General features: G+C 43.0%; 1 protein-coding gene across 1 annotated transcript; it reads left to right on the top strand.

Moving 5' to 3' along the window:
* Positions 1-1607: 1607 nt before the first annotated feature.
* Positions 1608-17094, top strand: YIPF6 (Yip1 domain family member 6). Its single transcript, XM_044682472.1, has 6 exons — positions 1608-1688; positions 3166-3244; positions 5762-5804; positions 9650-9775; positions 10244-10401; positions 16846-17094. The coding sequence occupies exons 1-6, from the start codon at positions 1626-1628 to the stop codon at positions 16977-16979; spliced, it is 603 nt and encodes a 200-aa protein (XP_044538407.1). The 5' UTR covers positions 1608-1625; the 3' UTR covers positions 16980-17094.
* The last annotated feature ends 500 nt before the right edge of the window (positions 17095-17594 follow it).

The following is a 17594-nucleotide window of genomic DNA, read 5'->3' as shown; positions in this document are numbered from 1 at the left end:
GAGAGTGAGAGTGAGAGTGAGAGTGAGAGTGAGAGTGAGAGTGAGAGTGAGAGAGTGAGAGTGAGTGTGAGTGGGGGGGGGGTTAGGACTTGAACTCAGACCTATTTGGCCATTTGCCTAAAATGTATGATGATGAAAATCAAGAACCATTATTATGCTTAATGGACAATTCCTGGTGTCATTCCCCTTTAAAACAGAATAAGAGTATTCTTCATCATTATTTATATTAATTTGTTAACAAAAATGCTGACTGTTATTAAAGAAATAAAAGTAAAATTATAGGAAACAAGATATCTTTCTTTGGAATGACAAGATTATATTGGAAATTAATGCAAAAATGATTGATGATAAATTTAGTCAAGTTGCTGGAAAAATGAAGCAAAATCAACAGTACTCCTGTATAGCCATGCCCTGGAAGTATAATTTTTGGTTCCAAGGCAGAAAAGCAGCAAGGGCTAGGCAGTCGGAATTAAATGACTTGCCCCAAGTCACAGAGTCAGGAAGTATCTAAGGCTGGATTTGACGACTCCAGGCCTGGCACTCTACTATGCTACCTAGCTGCCCCTACAAAAATTTATTATAAAGAACTTTTATCCCTAAGTAAATATTTAAACAAATTTTAATTAATGAAAATTTATATAAAATTTATCTGTACTAGAAAGTGCTGAACCTGGACCTGTAGATCTCAGTTTACATTTTTTGCTCCCGTACTAGTTGTGTGACCATGTATTTAACCTTTTGATTTTTTCATTTTCCTCATTTTTTAAATAGAGAGGCAGCCTGACCAGGAAAACCTCTGTCAAGCCTCGGAACCTCTTGGTAACTCTTAAGATCAGTTGCCACGAAAACTAGGTGGTGTTGGTCAAGGGAGTTGCTCACTAGCCCCTCCCTCCAATGGTATAATTACATGTCCACTCCCAGCACTAAGGATACCTACTAAGGATACTTGACAGGGTTCTTGTGAAGAAAGCACTTTCTCTACCTTCCCTCACTCTATGAATGAACTCAATTTTGTAAAACTTTGAATTGTTCTGACTCAAATTTCTGGCTTCAGATCTTCAATTGAGTGCCAGAAGGGACTACTGGGATCATCCAGCCCAACTTCCTTGTTTAACAAATGAGAAAACCAAAGCTCAACAGTTAAATGCATCTTCTAGTCATTTTTTTTTTTTAAATTTTAAACCCTTAACTTCTGTGTATTGACTTATAGGTGGAAGAGTGGTAAGGGTAGGCAATGGGGGTCAAGTGACTTGCCCAGGGTCACACAGCTGGGAAGTGTCTGAGGCCGGATTTGAGCCTAGGACCTCCCGTCCCTAGGCCTGGCTCTCAATCCACTGAGCTACCCAGCTGCCCCCTAGTCATTTTTTTTTTATTGTATCATAAAGCACCCTCCCCTCCCCCCCAAGCTTCAAGGAAATCAGTTCTAGGTGTCATTCATTGTTAAATAATACTGAGGCAATTTATTTCACTAACCGATCTATAAAACCTTCAACATGTCTCTGAAGAAAATGAAAATTAGTCTGTAATTTTAATTACCTTTTTTTTTTAACCTCACCCAGTTTTTAGGTCTTTCTGATGTGTCCATCTCAGAAGATATCCCTGTGGAGGGAGAGATCACGGTGCCAATGTCATCTCACTCCCAGGATGAGGACTATTCTACGTTAGATGAACCTGTTAGAGAAACCATTGTAAGTTGGACTACAGGCAATGTAGTGAAAGAGGATCAGTCTACGAATTGAGTGGCCTGGGAATGAGTGATGAAGCCTGTTAGAGAAAGATTTAGAGTTGGGGAAACCGAGGCCCAGAGAAATAGACCAGTTTGCCCCAGGTCACTCAGCTAGGAAGTGGCCAGGCCATGATCAAAATCCAGGCCTTCTGACAGATGCCAAATCTCATCTTCATTCCATCATGGGTTACTGCCACCTTTGCATGAGAAATAATTTTGTGTTCATGTTTGCTTATTGAAATAACATTCAGGGTTATACTCACAGTTGATTCTTTGTCTGACTCTTACGATTCACTTACCAGTTAAAATGGAAGTTTTAAGAAACCAAATAAGTATATGGCATTTGGTGCCTTTAACCAGGTGTCAGGCTGATGGGCCCCCTGTCATACCTTTCAGATAGATATTATATGGCCTACCTGTGCAGCTTTAACAGTGTGGCTGTTATAAGATCAGAATTTATTCTCATTCTCTAGAGCCTTTCCAGCCTGAACACAAACGTATGAGCCTTAAAATATGGACCCTTGCAGCCAGAGGACTCCATGGAACAAGCTTGCCTAAAAATCTCATTGGCAAGTCCTGAAGCTTCTCTGAAGCTTCCTTTCTTCCACTGTAAAATGAGTGATTAGGTCTAGGTGCCAGGCATGCAGTTTGCAGTTAGACACCTGGGGTTCAGCTCAGCCTGAGGGTTTCTAAACAAATGGATTGTCTTGCTGCCTTTGGCTTTTCTATGACTGGCATTTCTGGATATACTCATCCTCATCCCACTGCAACAATTGGGCCTTCCTTTGTGACCAAGAGAAACAGCAGAAATAATGGATATGGTGACTATATATAGTCAATATTTGCCCTCAAAACCTCCTCAGCTTGAATTTTTAGGGGGGGAAGTTTTTGTGTTTGTTTTTGACACAGTTGGACTGGCAAGTCACTGTTGTATAAGTGACTGCTACTGGCCATCATACCCCAAGGCATTAATCAGTCTTCGTAATTCATTTGGTTTCTGCTCATGTGGCTCACTACTAAAAAACCTTGAAACACCCCTCGATAAAATGGGCCCTTTCAGCTTTAAAATACCTTCTCTGAGCTTCAGTTTCCCCATTTGTAAAATGTCTAGATAATCTCTGAGGCATTCTAGTTCTATCATTATATTTACTAGGGTTCATTCTAGAAAATGATTTCTCTGGGCCTCAGATGCCCTATTTATAAAATGTCTAGATAACCCAGAGGTATTCTGATTTCTAACATTATATTCCCCAGGGTTCATACTAAAAAATAATTTCTCTGAGCCTCAGGTTCCCCATTTGGAAAATGTTTAGATAATCCCAGAGGCATTCCTGTTCTAACATTCTATTTGCCAGGGTTCATACTGAAGATCAGGAGAATGATGAGGTTGTATTGGCAGCCCACCTGAGTGCACTATGTCAGTGCTTTGTGTCTTTCAGATTCGAGACCTGAAGGCGGTTGGGAAAAAATTTGTTCATGTCATGTACCCCAAAAAAAGCAATGCACTCTTGAGAGATTGTGAGTATCAGGTTTTCAAGATTCCATTCTTTTTATCTTACCTCTGTTAGAGTTTTAGGAAGGGAAAGGTGTTGCAGGGACACGCAACTTTGCATGATCTCCAAAGAAACCATGAAAGCACTTGAGGAAGAAATGCCGGTAGAAAGAGTGGAATTCTAAAGAGGGAAAGTTTCTCCTGCATCCTCAGTGATTAGGCACCAATCGCCTTGCCTATAGACAATGCCCCAGTCGACCTCCATAGCCAGAGAAGAGAAACAGCCGACTCCCAGTATAGAGAGAGATATCTGGAAATAGAATGATGGCCCTTTGGGCTTTAACTAGCTCATAGTGTCCAGAGACATACAATGGGATAAGCAGTAAACTTTTTCCCCTCATTAAATATTTAGCCTACTATGTGTACAAAGAGAAATAAGATAGAGTATGTGCCCTTGAGGACCTTAAAATCGAAAATAATGAAGACTTAATGTGAAGCCATGTAGCAAACTGGAAACATTGCTGGATAAATCAGGGAGATATGTGACCTTGGACAAATCACTTCCCTTTGTGGGACCTCAGTTTCCCTCTTTAACAGATCAGAGATTAGGTTGGGATAATTGCTAAAGACCTTTCTACCTTGAAATTCTATATTGTCTCACTCAGCTGGTAGCTTACTCAGGAAGTCACTTAACCAATTAATTGCCTACCCCATATCTTGTTTCTAAGACAGTAAGGGTTTAAAAAAAAAGTTTGCTTATAGATCCTATGGCTGCTTGTTACTACCATGTTTTAGTAGCCTTGAAAAATAATAAGTTCAGCTTGTTTGCATTCTTTTTCCTCAAGGCTGTTGTTGTATGCTTGCTGCTGGCTTTTTAAATACCCTTTTGATGTCCTCAGGTCCCCTAATCAGAACAGATAAATTAGAAAAAGCAGGCAGAACTCAGTTTAGCACAGGCTCGATTTATTGATCCCCTGATGGACATTAGCCATGACTCACGTAGGGTAAAAAGTACCATGGGGAAATTGGTCTGACCTGACTACCAGGAATTAGGTAGGCTGAGGGGATTGGGGGTTGGGGACGCAGGATCAGGATCAGGGAGAGAAACTTTCTGGCTGCAGCTTTAAGGCCGGGAAGCAGGCACTCCCCTCCCTGCTATAGCCTGACAAAAGCTTGAGTGCAACTTAAGAAAAACAACACATTCAGTTAACAATTACGGCTAATCGCAGAGATGTAAACATCTTTAGTTAAGATGGAGTAAAGGCAAAATCCATTGTGCTGAAACTCATCGTCTCTGCTCATAGTTCTTTAATTCACTTTTTAAAAAGTCCTGAACCCAGCTGTTTCTCTGTAGTTGGGTGGACTCCTCTGGCTGTTTGCACATGATGGAGGAGGGGAAGAAGGGAATGAGAATTTAAGTACCTATTTGCTTTTTACAAATATTTGATCCTCATAATATCCCTGGCAGGTAGGCGCTATTATTACCCCCATTTTAGAGGTGAGGAAACTGAGGCAAAGTTAAGTGACTTGCCCAGAGTCACAGAGCTAACATCTGAGGCTGGATTTGAATTCTTATCTTCCAGATTTGAGGCCCAGTGCTCTGTTCATTGTAAGGCTCCCTAGCTGCTTCGGACATTTTGCCTACAGAAATAAATGTCTGGAAATGAGTCTTAACATATGCCTATATTCTCTTTAGTTTGTCAGATGGAGTGGAATAGTCAGCATGATTAGAAAACCAGCCAGCCTTGAAATCAGGAAGCCTTGGGTTCAAGAGCCACCCTTTGGCAGGCCTGGCTGTGAGACACTGAGCAAGTCACTTTGCTCTCTATGCCCCAGACATCACATTCAAACTGTAAATTGCAACCAAGTTGCCCGTTTGGGCCAGTGGAGGGAGCTTTTACACCAGAGTTGCTCACAGGGATAAATTGAGAGGGCTGAACTCAGTTGAACCTCCTCAAAGAAACTTCAAGCTTAGGTGTGGATCTGTGCCTTTCTTCAGCCTGAGATGTGGGTTTTAAGCAGTGCCTTGTGAACTTGAGGACAAAGATGATATTTGTATCGGGCTTTTGAAATTATCAATAAGGTTTTACACATCTCTCGTTCAGTCTTCGAAATGAGCTTGTGAGCTAGGCAGGGCAGATGGGATTCCCGGTTTTCTGGATGTGGGAATTAAGGCTCAGAAATCAGCATTGGCAGAAGGCCATAGCACTAGCCCAATCTAGACCAGCTTGCTGGTGCTGGCACTTAATGCTGGACTATGGTTCATTAGGTGGGAAGAGTGACTCAACTAGGGGATGGCTCCCAGTGAGGGTGAAGTGCCAGGAGAGGAAGGAATAGATTCAGAGGAACAGAGTGAGAAAGAATGAGAGTAGTAAAGATAGGTTGGGTGGGGTTAGTCTGACAGGGCCTCTTTAATGCCCAAATTTCAGGAGTGGGAAAGATCGCAGTAGGGGAGAACATACCAGTGTTATAAGGTGCCTTAACGGGACGTTCTTCCTTTCCTTTGCTCAATCCAGTCTAACTCTTATCATTTTGCCTTGTAGGGGATCTCTGGGGCCCTTTAGTCCTTTGTGTTTCCCTTGCATTGTAAGTACTCATTTCTTCCTTTTGAAGTAAGCCTTTATTTAGAACCCGTTGTGGACTTTCACAATTGAAACAATGTTTGACTGACTTGATTTCGTGTTGGACTTTTTCACTGTGTTTACATAATTTTTCATTGTTTTCATACGTTTTCATTGTGTTTCTATAACCCCGTAGCCTCTTGATGTCTTCAGATCCCTAAATCTGCAGTTTGGAGCAAGCCTTGCACACTGGTCCATAGAAGTTTCTAGGGTTAGTGCTCCTTCAACTATGCCACCCATGCTTATCAGTCATTCTTCATCTCCCACGTTAGCCAGACCTGCCTTTCCATCATCCTCCCTTTTGTTATCCTGAGAACAAATCATCTGTCTATGGATCAGCATAAATAGAAAGAAAATAGTGCCAAAAGAACTGAAGAGGGGAGAAGAGAGGAAGAAGAGATGAGGAGGGAAGAGGAAGAAAAGGGAAAGAAAGGGGGAGGAGAGGGAAAGAGAGGAGAGAGCAAGAGCACGAGTGAGCGAGCGCTTGTTTTGTAGCAGATAGGATAGAATCCCAGTCTGATGTAGTTGATTCTAGTTCAGTGGTTCAGCGGACCTCTTGGGAAGAACAAGAAGCTTGCCAAGGGAGTGCGGGGAATGTTGGCCAAATTACTCTGTTAACCTATTGACATTAATTGCATTTTTTTCTCTTCTGTGCCTATGTGTGATAAACTGTAGAATTTGTTGACTTTCATATTGATTAGGAGACATGGGAAACTTTACTGAAAGCCAAGGAGTATGAGGACCAACAAAGGTTGGGCATCCCTGATGTCGTGTGTGTTTGTTTATGTGGAACAGTGCTTCCCAAACTTCTTTGGCCTGCCGCCCCCTTTCCAGAAAAAATATTACTTAATGCCCTGGAAATTAATTTTTTTTTAAATTTTAATAGCAATTAATAGGAAAGCTAAATGCACCTGTGGTCATCACCGCCCCGCTGGATCGCTGCAGCACCCACCAGGGGGCGGTGGTGCCCACTTTGGGAAGCACTGATGTGGAAGGAGAGGCTAGAGAGGGAATAAGGGGAAACATCCTTGATCTCTTCTTCTCAGCAGATTCTCCCGGCCCTCTGACATAGGCAGTATGTATATCATCCTAACCTTCTGCTTTTTACAGAGGAGGAAACTGAGGACCAGATGGTTTGAAATGAGGGTTGGAGCACAGATCTAATTCAGGGCTTACCAAGCTGCTTACCGTTTCTCGTTTCATTTGGGGTTCTAGGATGGTATGGATTTGGGAGTTGTCTTTGGACTGTCTCTCCTGCCTTTGATCCAGAAACTGACTAGTTGAAACCTTTACTCATTGCATTAGAAACTGAGGAGTAAGATCCATTTAGCATCTGTGGAGAACCACCACCATCATCAGTTTTTGACATTGAGAAAAGAGGACTGTCAAACGCTGGACCTGAACCCAGGGCTTCTGACTGCTGCTTCCTAGCTATCTTGACATCAGTCAAGTCTCTTAGTCTCAGTTTACTCGTGGGTAAAATGGTCATGATATCTACTTGATAGGGTTATGGCAGTCTAATGAGATAATAAGTGCCTTAACAGTTAAAGTACTATAAACACCAGTTGGTATTGTCAAGTAGGTTAATTTATATAAAGCAGGGGCTCTTCACCTTTATGTGTGCCATGATGGACCCCTCTTTGGAAGTCTGGTGAAGCCTCTGGACCCTTTTTCTGCATAATGTTTTTAAGTAATTAAAGAAAATGCTAAATTTCAATGAGCCAGAGTGCTATGGCCCCTTCTCAGCCTCTTGAGTCTGAGATCCTAAATTGGGGAAAGGCCAAATGCTTGGTTTTCAACAAGCCCATTTGACAAAGCTCTGACACCGCCTTTGCGGACGAGATGGCAAAATGTAGGTGAGGTGATATTAGTGTTGGAGAGATTTGACACGGATAGGCCTAGAGGGGTTGATGAGCAGAGTGCCCCAAGGCCTGACTTGCCCTTTGGCTCCATCTCGCTCAGCACTTGTATTAGTGACTGCGATGAAGGCAGAAATAGCATTTTTTCTCCAATTTGTGGGGAACACAAAGCTTTAAGGGATGTTGTAAGAATTAAAATTTAGTTATTATAGTTATATCTTTAAAATATGTGGCCGCCAGGAATCAACAATTCAGGTTGATTCCGTAATTAAATCAGACCCAAGTCAGCATCGGGTTGAGGAGTTTATTTACAATCAGGAAGGTGAGTAGGGATAAAGAGAAGAGGGAGGTTAGAAGACTAAATAAATGAAGCTGTAAGCCGCAAGGCCCAACAGCCGGATAGGCAGAGTTTAGAATTGGCCCAGCTAGGCCAAGGAAGCCAGCCTAACTTACCCACGTGACAATACAGGAGTGTAAGCTATCTGTGGTCTCAGGAGATGCTTCTTCTTCCAGTTCCAGACGGCAACATGCACGGGTTACAGAATTAAGGCTCCAAAGAATGTCCCCAGGTTAGAGCACTGGGCCAGATCAAGGGACACAAGGCTCCTGAGTAAGGAAAGAAGCTCCCTCTCCCTACTAGTGCAGGCCAGCAACTGGACAGCTTCAGGTCTTGCCTAGAGCCGGGGTACTGGATCAAAAGGGGAAATTCCAAAGAATCAGGACCATAAAAATGAATAGGGACCTCCTGCTGAGGAACTTCTAATGTAGGTCTGCTCTTGTTCTGAAACTTCCCATCTTTGAGCGATGCCTAGTGCGCCACCAGTACGTTTTCAGAAGTAACGTTTGAACGTAGTTCTTCCTGACCGTGCTCAGCTCTCCATCCACTATGCAGCCCTGCCAGTGAGCTCCCATACTTTAAAAAAACCCAACCAAATTTCAGCAGATCAGCAGTTCCTGTAAGTGGTCTCTAAGTCTACGACTGAAAGATTGTGCCTTTATGGGAAGCTCAGTCTATATTCGCTAAATGTAAGTGAATCCAGATCTTTCCATTTAGAGGTAGGTAGGCCGGGGACCCTAATCCAGGAGTCCCCAACAGGCCACCCAGCCACACTAGTCTCTCTCTGGTCACATCGCCACCTGGTGGCCGGAGCCCACTTAGACTATTTGAATTGGGATGTGCCTTTTATGTATGAGGAACCTGAAACCCAGAGAGAGAAACTGATTTGCCAGGGGTCATCGGGGAGTAAGTAGAGAAACTAGACCTGGGAGGCAGGCCTCTCAGTGAAATCTTCTGTGCCACACTGCATCCCCTGAAATGGATGTTAGTAAGCAGAGGGTGGCCGAGGACACTGACCTGCTGGCCCTTAGAGCGCCTCCTTTAACCAAGAAATTCTTACTGCCTTTGTCCTGCCCTAATTGCACTAGGCATCCCCAGACTTAAATGTTTTCTCTCCTCTCCTCTGCCTTGAATCTCTCTCATCCTGTAATAAGGCATAGATCACGCAGCCCCAACTGCTAATGCCCTTATTTCCCAACAACCTTGGATTTCTTCTCATATTTATTCTTTATGTAGTTTTATATATCCTTGTTATCTCTGCTGTTAGGATGTGAATTCCTTGAGAAAAGTAAGTGTTGTCTCTTAAGTCTTTTGTGTCCATAGCAAGTAGCACAGAGCCTGTAGAAGGTGCTTAAGTAGTATATGTTGGGGGCAGTTAGGTAGCCCAGTGGATAGAGGGGCCAGGGCTGGAGTCAGTAGGGCCTGGGTTCAAATCTGGCCTCAGACAAGTACTTCCTAGCTGTGTGACCCTGGGCAAGTCACTTAGGCCCAATTGCCCAGCCCTTGCTGCTCTTCTTAGAATTGATACGAGAAATACATATTGATTGGTTGATTGATCGATCGATTAAGTACTGTCTAATCAATCCTGGTTTGATCTTTTGTTTCCCTGCTCAGGATGCTTCAGGGGGGCTCCGTGGATAGTAAGGAAGATGGAGGACCCCAGTTTGCTGAAGTTTTTGTCATCATCTGGTTTGGTGCAGTTGTCATAACACTCAATTCAAAACTTCTTGGGGGGACCATGTGAGTATTGGGGAAACACTTAAAACTAAAGCCTTTTCTCTCTTTTCTGTGGGTCATAACCAGACTGGGATCACTCCCTAGTCTTCGAAAGGGAGGCCCTCCTTGCCAGAGATGGCTCTGCTCTGGTGGTAGAACTGGTTGCAGAGGGCCCCCAGGTGATCTTTGTCACCTTGGAAGCCCACTTGGGGGAAGAAGGCCTCCTGTTCTGAGGCTCTGGCTGCTGTAGGTAGTAGTAAAAGACTTAATTTGGCAAAACAACTTCAAGGGGAGCTAAGCAGAGAATGAAACCATTTTCATGGATCACAACACCTTTTTTTACACTAGGGCTTGGGGCAGGGGGAAGTGTGCCATATTCTAGCAGGCTGTGTATGCTTGTTCTGAGTTTTCTGTATTGTAGCTGAGTCCCTGAAATAATCCAACCTGCAGCGATGGTCATTCTCTAACTTCCTGGCTTTGTCTTTTCCCCAGATCATTCTTTCAGAGTCTGTGTGTCTTGGGTTACTGTGTCTTGCCCTTAACAGTGGGTATGCTGGTGTGCCGACTGGTACTTCTGGCTAGTATGGGGCCTATCAACTTCCTTATCCGGTTTATCGTTGTGATTGCGATGTTTGCCTGGTCCACCTTAGGTAAGAAAACACCAATTCTCTGCCTCTCCAATAAGACAGAATATGGGTGTCTGGGAGCTATACACTTCATGAAGGCAGGTGTTGGGGTCTCAGAAATCATGGGATTTGAACCTGAGAATTGCACCAAAGCCTTAGTATCTCTGTGACCAGGAGCTAGTCATCTAGCCTCTCTGGGGCTGTTTTCTCCTCTGTAAAATGAGGGGGCTGGGCTCCATGACCACTAAGGGCCCTCCCCGCTCTAAAACCAGAGTCCTTTTTGTGACCTTGGGTTAGTTCCATTCTCTCCCTGGGCCTCAGTTTTCTCCTCTGTAAAATGGCGGGGTGGGGGTTAGCTGAACTCCATGACCTCTCAGGACTTTCCCAGCTCCAAAGCCAGGATTGACCTTTGTCAATTTGGTTTTCGTTGTCATCGTTCAGCATCCACAGCGTTCCTGGCTGATAGCCAGCCTCCAAACCGAAAAGCCCTCGCTGTCTACCCCATCTTCCTCTTCTACTTTGTCATCAGCTGGATGATTCTCACCTTTACGCCTCATTAAACCAGGAAGCCAGAGAAGCCAAAGAGCCCGAAGGGAACAGAAGACTCCAGCCGCTTTGGGCCTCTGCCTCCTGTCTCTCCTTTCTTGACTGTCAGAGAGAGTGTGGACATGGTGAAGGGGTGAGGGGATGGGTGGGAGGGGCAAGAGAAAGCCAGGGCTGTGCAACCACACCAGCACTTTGGTAAAAGACAATTGCTTGGAAGGGTTCGTACTTTGATCTTCATGAAATCCACGTATAGCCAAAGTACTGCCCTGCTCAAGGATTATGGTTCCCTGTGTCTAGTGTGTGAGAGAAGACGACGGCTACAGGAACGACATGGTGATTGATTAGATTGGCATTGAGTCTGAGCCTGAAATCAAGTTCAGATAGCACCGGTTCCCGTACAGCTTTCTCTTTCAAGCATACTGCCTTATCACCATAGAGTGTAGTTCTTCTCTCTTTCGCTGAGAGGCTGATCTGTCTTTTTGTCTTCCTTTCCTTTCCCCCCTTTTTCCTTCCTTCTTTGAACATCTGGAGGAGTAAGGGGAGATTTGTAGAAAAACCCTTTCACTGAAATGCAAGGAGTGTTCAAAAGAGTTTCAACAAGCATCGTTTTCTTTGAAAAGCACAAGAAGAGCCCTGTCTTTTTGGATCACAATTCTGCCACATGTTCTGACAAAAGCATGCTCTTCTTTATCTTACCCTTTAGCCCCGAATGTGCATGCTGGGCTCTTCATAGCCAACATGGAATTTTCCTTGGGCTAAAGCAATTAGTGTCGAACTTACCCAAGTAGAACATTTTGGAAACTTAGGTAGGCAGGCCACTACTGCACATTTGTATCACTGTATAATTAAAGCACAGTGGGATGTTTGGAATATAGCAGAGCTGTAAGGAATTCCTCGTTGCTCGGTGGAGTCCATCCTGGCCAGAGGAATTCTGGAAGGGACAGATAAAAACGAAGATGGCGTTTTAATGCCACCGTGGCATTTCATGTCTTGCTGGCTGCCTGAAAAGGCACTTCAAAGTAGGATTTAGGATCTCCTGGGTCGATAAGTGTTGTCTTTTCCTAGAAGCAAGGGCACATTTTTTCACTGGATCTCTTCCTGGTGGGGAACAGCAAATGGTTTCCTCCAGCTATAGACTAGGTTTATTTATAAAGAGAACTAACTCTTCTTTAGCTATATACTCTTTACCCAGCTTTATGTATGCTCTTGGATATCTGTCCTGCAGGGATGGCAAGGCCTTTGAAAAGCACTTGGAACCTAGGCTGGCCTACACTGCTTCTGGGCCCTCTGGGGGCTCCTTTAAAGGAGTGGGTCGGGCTCCCCTCTTTGGCGACATTGCACACTGGATAATGACGGCAGGCGAAAATCCATTCTGTAGGAGGGCATTCATTGCAAATGCACAGTGAATTCTATAGATGACCATGACTTAGCCCATACACTTTCTATGTCATGGACTTCTACTCTCTAGAATAGCTTTATATTTAAAGGTGAGCTGTATATACATTTTTACTTGGAGTAGAATAGTTTGATTTCCCACTTTAGCCATAGAAATCACCTAAGAAAAATGGTCCCTAGACTGACCAGTAGCAATAAAAGACTTTCCTCCTTTCCAGCCCAGCTTAGCATTTTGCTTCCTCGTTTTGTATTTATTTCGGGACAATTCACCTTTAAATGCTTCTGTAATTTTTCACGGAAAGACAAATCCAGCATGGAAGTTTTGACCTAGAGGATATTTTGAACCAACCAGCCAAGTGGATCCTAACTTGTTCCTACTAAAAATAGCTCTTCCTTTCGAGTTTCTCATACATAGTCCTGACAATTATGTGAATTTATTTCGAAGGAAGGACTGTTTCTTGGGTCACCATTTTTCAAAGGGCAGGAAGGAAGCCTATTCTGATACTGCATTTTACTCAAAAGTTTGAATATTTGGTTGGAAGCAACAAAAGTCAGGACTTTGTGGGTTCGCCTTTTCTTACAAGACTTTTTCTTAGGTTTTGACATACTTTGTTCTGTGTTAATCGATTGCTCCTAGGTAATGTGGATGACTTCTGGAACAGAATGATTTTTACTTACTTTCTTTCTGATCTCATCAACTCATTAATAAATGTGTTTCTTTTTTCTTTAGATATAAAAGTAAAAAAAGTGGAATTGGGGCAGTCTGGGGTAGAAAATGTTTCCTTAACAAATGTGAAGTGCTGATGCTTTCAGGGCTGGTCCATAGTCCAGAGCAGGGGTTCCCAGACTTTTTTGGCCTGCCGCCCCCTTTCCAGAAAAGATATTCCTTAGCCCCTTGGAAATTAATTAAAAAAAATTTTAATAGCAATTAATAGGAAAGATCAATGCACCTGTGGCCATCACCACTCCCCTGGATCGCTGCAGCATCCACCGGGGGCGGTGGCGCCCACTTTGGGAATCACTGATCTAGACCAAGCCTCTGGAAGCTTTAACCCTTGTTTTGTCCTTTTTCCAATCGGAAAAGGCAGACAAGCTCAGTACTGTCACTCCAGAGCATGGACAGCATTGTCCATGTGCATTAACGGTCACTATTAACTGCTTGTGACATGGCCAAGAATCTCTGGACACCCCCTTTCGTGAAAAGAACAGATTTATGAAAGGACTCATTCGATGCTGGTATAATTGTGTGTGTACCTCAGCCTTTCAAAAGTGATCGTTTGGCCAGCAAGTCATCTTTCCTCTAGGACACTTCTTGTGCAAGGTGGGCCTGATCATTTTATGGCCCCAGAGGGTGGCAAACAGTTGGCTGTGTTTCTCATCAAAAAGTCTATACCAAAGTAGATAATTAGTAACTAAAGGATAAATAAAGATTTCATTTAAGTGCACTCGGTAAGCATGCTATGCAACATGAAAATGATTCCTTTGATCATTTATTCCTACAAGTGGATAGCTAAGATTTGGCATTTCTTTTTCCTGAGTAACCTCAAGCATGATAGAGATTTCTTTAAACATGTGCAAGATTTGATTTGTTTCAAGGGCCTGTTTTTGTCTTTTTTAAACACAAAGGTCTCGAGTCCAAATTGGACTATTAAGATTCCGAGAGAACTTTCCTGAGAAATATCTGAAAGCTGTTGGGCTTGCCGGGTCTTAGATTTAGAGCTAAAGGGGACCTCAGAAATTACCTGGCTCAGCCTCTTCATTGCTCAGAGGAGGAAACTGAGACCTAGGGAGGAGAAATGACTTGCTTAAGTCACAAAAAAGCAGAGCTAAGATTTGAATCCAGAACCCTTGACTACTCTTTCCAATATAAATGGCATGTTTGTAGATGACACGAATTTCAATGAGAACTCCATTATTTCTAAAGTAACTGCTTGGTCCTGAAGAAGAGAGGAGGAAACGCTTCACCTTCTCTTCTTTGATCAGAGTCAGAGACTGGGGATGTAGACCATTACATAGACTGATAGACTGTTGATGTATTAGATTTGCTAAACTGCCTCTTCTTTCATTTGTGTTTTTGTTACAAGGCAGAATAGGGAAATAAGAAGTAATGTTAAAAAATATTGGGAAATGGAAATTATGTTTAAAAAATTAAAAAAGACATTTTAATCTACTTGGGGAAAAATTATTTCAAAGCATTTCAGTATGTAGCAAAATAGCTGCCATGGGACAATTGAGTTCAGCATAACAATGCCAGCTAGTGGGGTGTGCCGCCAAGAACATTACATTGGAGTTTGGATAAATTGTATTTGAATATTTGCTCTACTTAACCATGGGTGAGTCACCTCTTCCTGGGCCTCAGTTTCCTCCTCTTTAAAGTTAGGATTTCTAAGGTCTCTTCCAGCTCTTAATCCTATGATCCTTCTCACAGGCTCATAGATGTTGAGCTAGATAGAATTTGAGAGGCCTTCTAGTCCTCTCATTTTATAGAAGAAACTGAGGCCCAGGGAGGACTAAGATCATAGATCATAAGGGCATGAGATCATAAAATTAGAGCAGGAATGAACTTTAATGGTTATTTAGTCCAGTGGAGTCAAATTAGAGAGCCAAATTGGGCCACTAAACCACAAATAATTGTACCTGTGGGTTGCGAGTTAATTTAGAAAACCACACGTTAACATTATCTATGTTCCGTTGCATTTCAATTTACTTTGCCAAATATTTCCCAATGACATTTTAATGTGGTTTGAGCTGCACTTTGGAGTGTTGTGGACTCAAGGCCTGGTGTTTGACACCTGATCTAGTCCAGTCCCTTCATTTTTCAGAGGAGAAAACAAACAGACTTGCCCCTTGTCACAGAGATAATAGTGGCTAAGCTGGGATTTGAACCTGGGTTCTGTTTCTAAGATTCCTTCTACTGAACAGCACTGCCTCTTCACCTTCTACAGTCTCCTTTTGCAATCTCTCACAGATTCAACTGCTGGCCCAGTAGGTGATCCTCAGATTTCTTTTTCTAGTATTGATCTCCTGAGCTTCAGACCTTTATTGGAGGTTGTTGAGTCATTTCAATTGAATCCAACTCTTCATGACCCTATTTATCATTTCTTTCAGCTCATTTTACAGATGAGGAAACGAGGCTAACAGGGTGAAGTGACTTGCCCAGGGTCGCAAAGCTAATAAGTGTCTGAGGCCAGATTGGAACTCAGGGCTATCTTATCCCACCACCCAATTGCTCTGTTCCAAGACCTTTATCTCTTTCTGCCCATAACATACAGCAAACTCAACATAGCTGAAAGAGGTAAACCTTAACCCCTAAGTGGGCTTCTTTTGATTTTACTACTCCTGTCCATGGTACCATCCTTCACCCAGTTGCCCATATTTGTGGCTTGGGATTGTTTCTCCCCTCACTCTTTATGTCCATTCGGTTACCAAGTTTGTTTGCCTCTGCAGTGGTCACATGTTTCTCTCTAGACTCATTGCCACCCACCTAGACAGTTGCAGTAGCCTTTTAGCCAGTCTTTCCACTTCTGTGCTTCCCCACCAATTGGTCTGTGTTGCTGCCAGAATAACTAAATGCATAGCTCTAGTCAGGTTTGTTTCTTGGCTCAACAACCTTCGTTGGCTCCCCATTGCCAACAGTCAAATTCAAGTTCTTTAGTCAGACATTCAATCTGGCCCCAGATTATTCATATTATTGTCATTTTTCTAACCTTATTTAATCACATCTTCTGTATGTTATGCTTCAACTAGATTGGATTATTCAGCCCACCAAATGGGCTCTCTGTTCCCAGGATTTAGTCCCTGTCTCTTTCCTTATTGAATTCTAGTCGCCTGTTCAATTCCAAATCAAACACCACCTTAGTGAAGTGTTCCTTGGTCAATAACAAACCTCCCCTTGGGCCTTAGCTCTTTGTTTTAGGATTGAAAAATCATAAATCAAATTGAGAAGATTTAGGAAGTGGCTCTAGAGGTCACTGAGTCCAACCCCCTCATTTTGCAGTTGGGGAATCTGGTATCAGAAGGTTCAAATCTCACATCTGATGCTTGAACACTACCTGTGTGACTGGATAAGTCTCTGCTCTCCCTGGGCTTCAATTTCCTCACCTCTAAAATGATGGAATAGATGGGCCTTTGAGATTCCTTCTTCATCTACACCTATGGTCCTTTAAAAACTTAAGTGACTTACCTAGGGTTATACACAATATCTCTGGTAGGATTTGAACCTGGGTCTTCCTGACTCCCGAGTCTAGCTGCTATCCACTGTAATGCATTCTTTTCTTTTTTAACTCTAACCTTCTGTTTTAGATACCAAGTATTGATCCTAAAGCAGAAGAAGAATAAAGGCCAAGCAGTTGGGGTTAAATGACTTGGCCAGGGTCATAGAGCTTGGAAGTGTCTGGGGCCTGATTTGAGCCCATGTCTTTCTGACTCTAGGCCTGGCATCCTATCCTAACTGCCCCACACTGCCATCTTTGTAATGCACTTACGTATATTGTCATTGTCTCTATTTTTGTCTTATACTTCTACTAGATTGGGAACCTTCCCCACCTCTGTCCCAGCTCTCCAAATGCAGGTCCAGTGAGCCAGCAGAAGTGGGCCTTAGGGAACCCATTCCCTTTTCTGTTGCTCAGTTCCCACCAGGCCCTGGACATTTGTTCTTTTAAAAGAATTTTTTTTTTCATTCTTAATTTAAACATGAAAAAGTTTATGAAACTGAATCTCCTTTTCATATTGCTTGCTTTTAAAAAATAAAAGGATATCAACAGATTCTACACAGTACTTTCAAAACTGTCCTGCTTGTCTGTGCTTCCTTATGAAGACTTCTGTGTATTGTTAAAAAAAAAAAAAGTTACGGGTTTTTGTTTTTTTTTTCGGGGGGAAGGGAGTTTAGTAGGGGAACAAAGAAAGCCCTTGCAACCAATTAACCATAGTCAAGCAAAGCAGTGGCCATGTCCAAAAATGTATGACTACCTTGTTGAACATCGAATCTTGGCTGGATACTAGAACACCACCAGCAAGAGCCTTACTTGCTCTGATCTTGAACCTGCTACTTCCTTCCCAACCGTCATTGCTCTCAAAGGTTCACTGGGCCTTAGCATCTGCCCTCCAGCTTTCCCTGAATGAATGAATATGCGTAGAAACATTTATTAAATACCATGACTACTACTACTAACTGCTATTTAGATAGTGCCATCCCATGTGCTCAGCACTGGAGTTACAAAGGAAATCAAGACAGTCCCTGATCTCCAGGAGCTCGCTTTCTAACATGGAGACAACCT

This window comes from Gracilinanus agilis, chromosome X, assembly GCF_016433145.1.
Source record: "Gracilinanus agilis isolate LMUSP501 chromosome X, AgileGrace, whole genome shotgun sequence".
Lineage (NCBI taxonomy): Eukaryota > Metazoa > Chordata > Mammalia > Didelphimorphia > Didelphidae > Gracilinanus > Gracilinanus agilis.
Note: the sequence above shows the minus strand (reverse complement) of the source record. Positions and strands in the feature narration are given on the sequence as shown.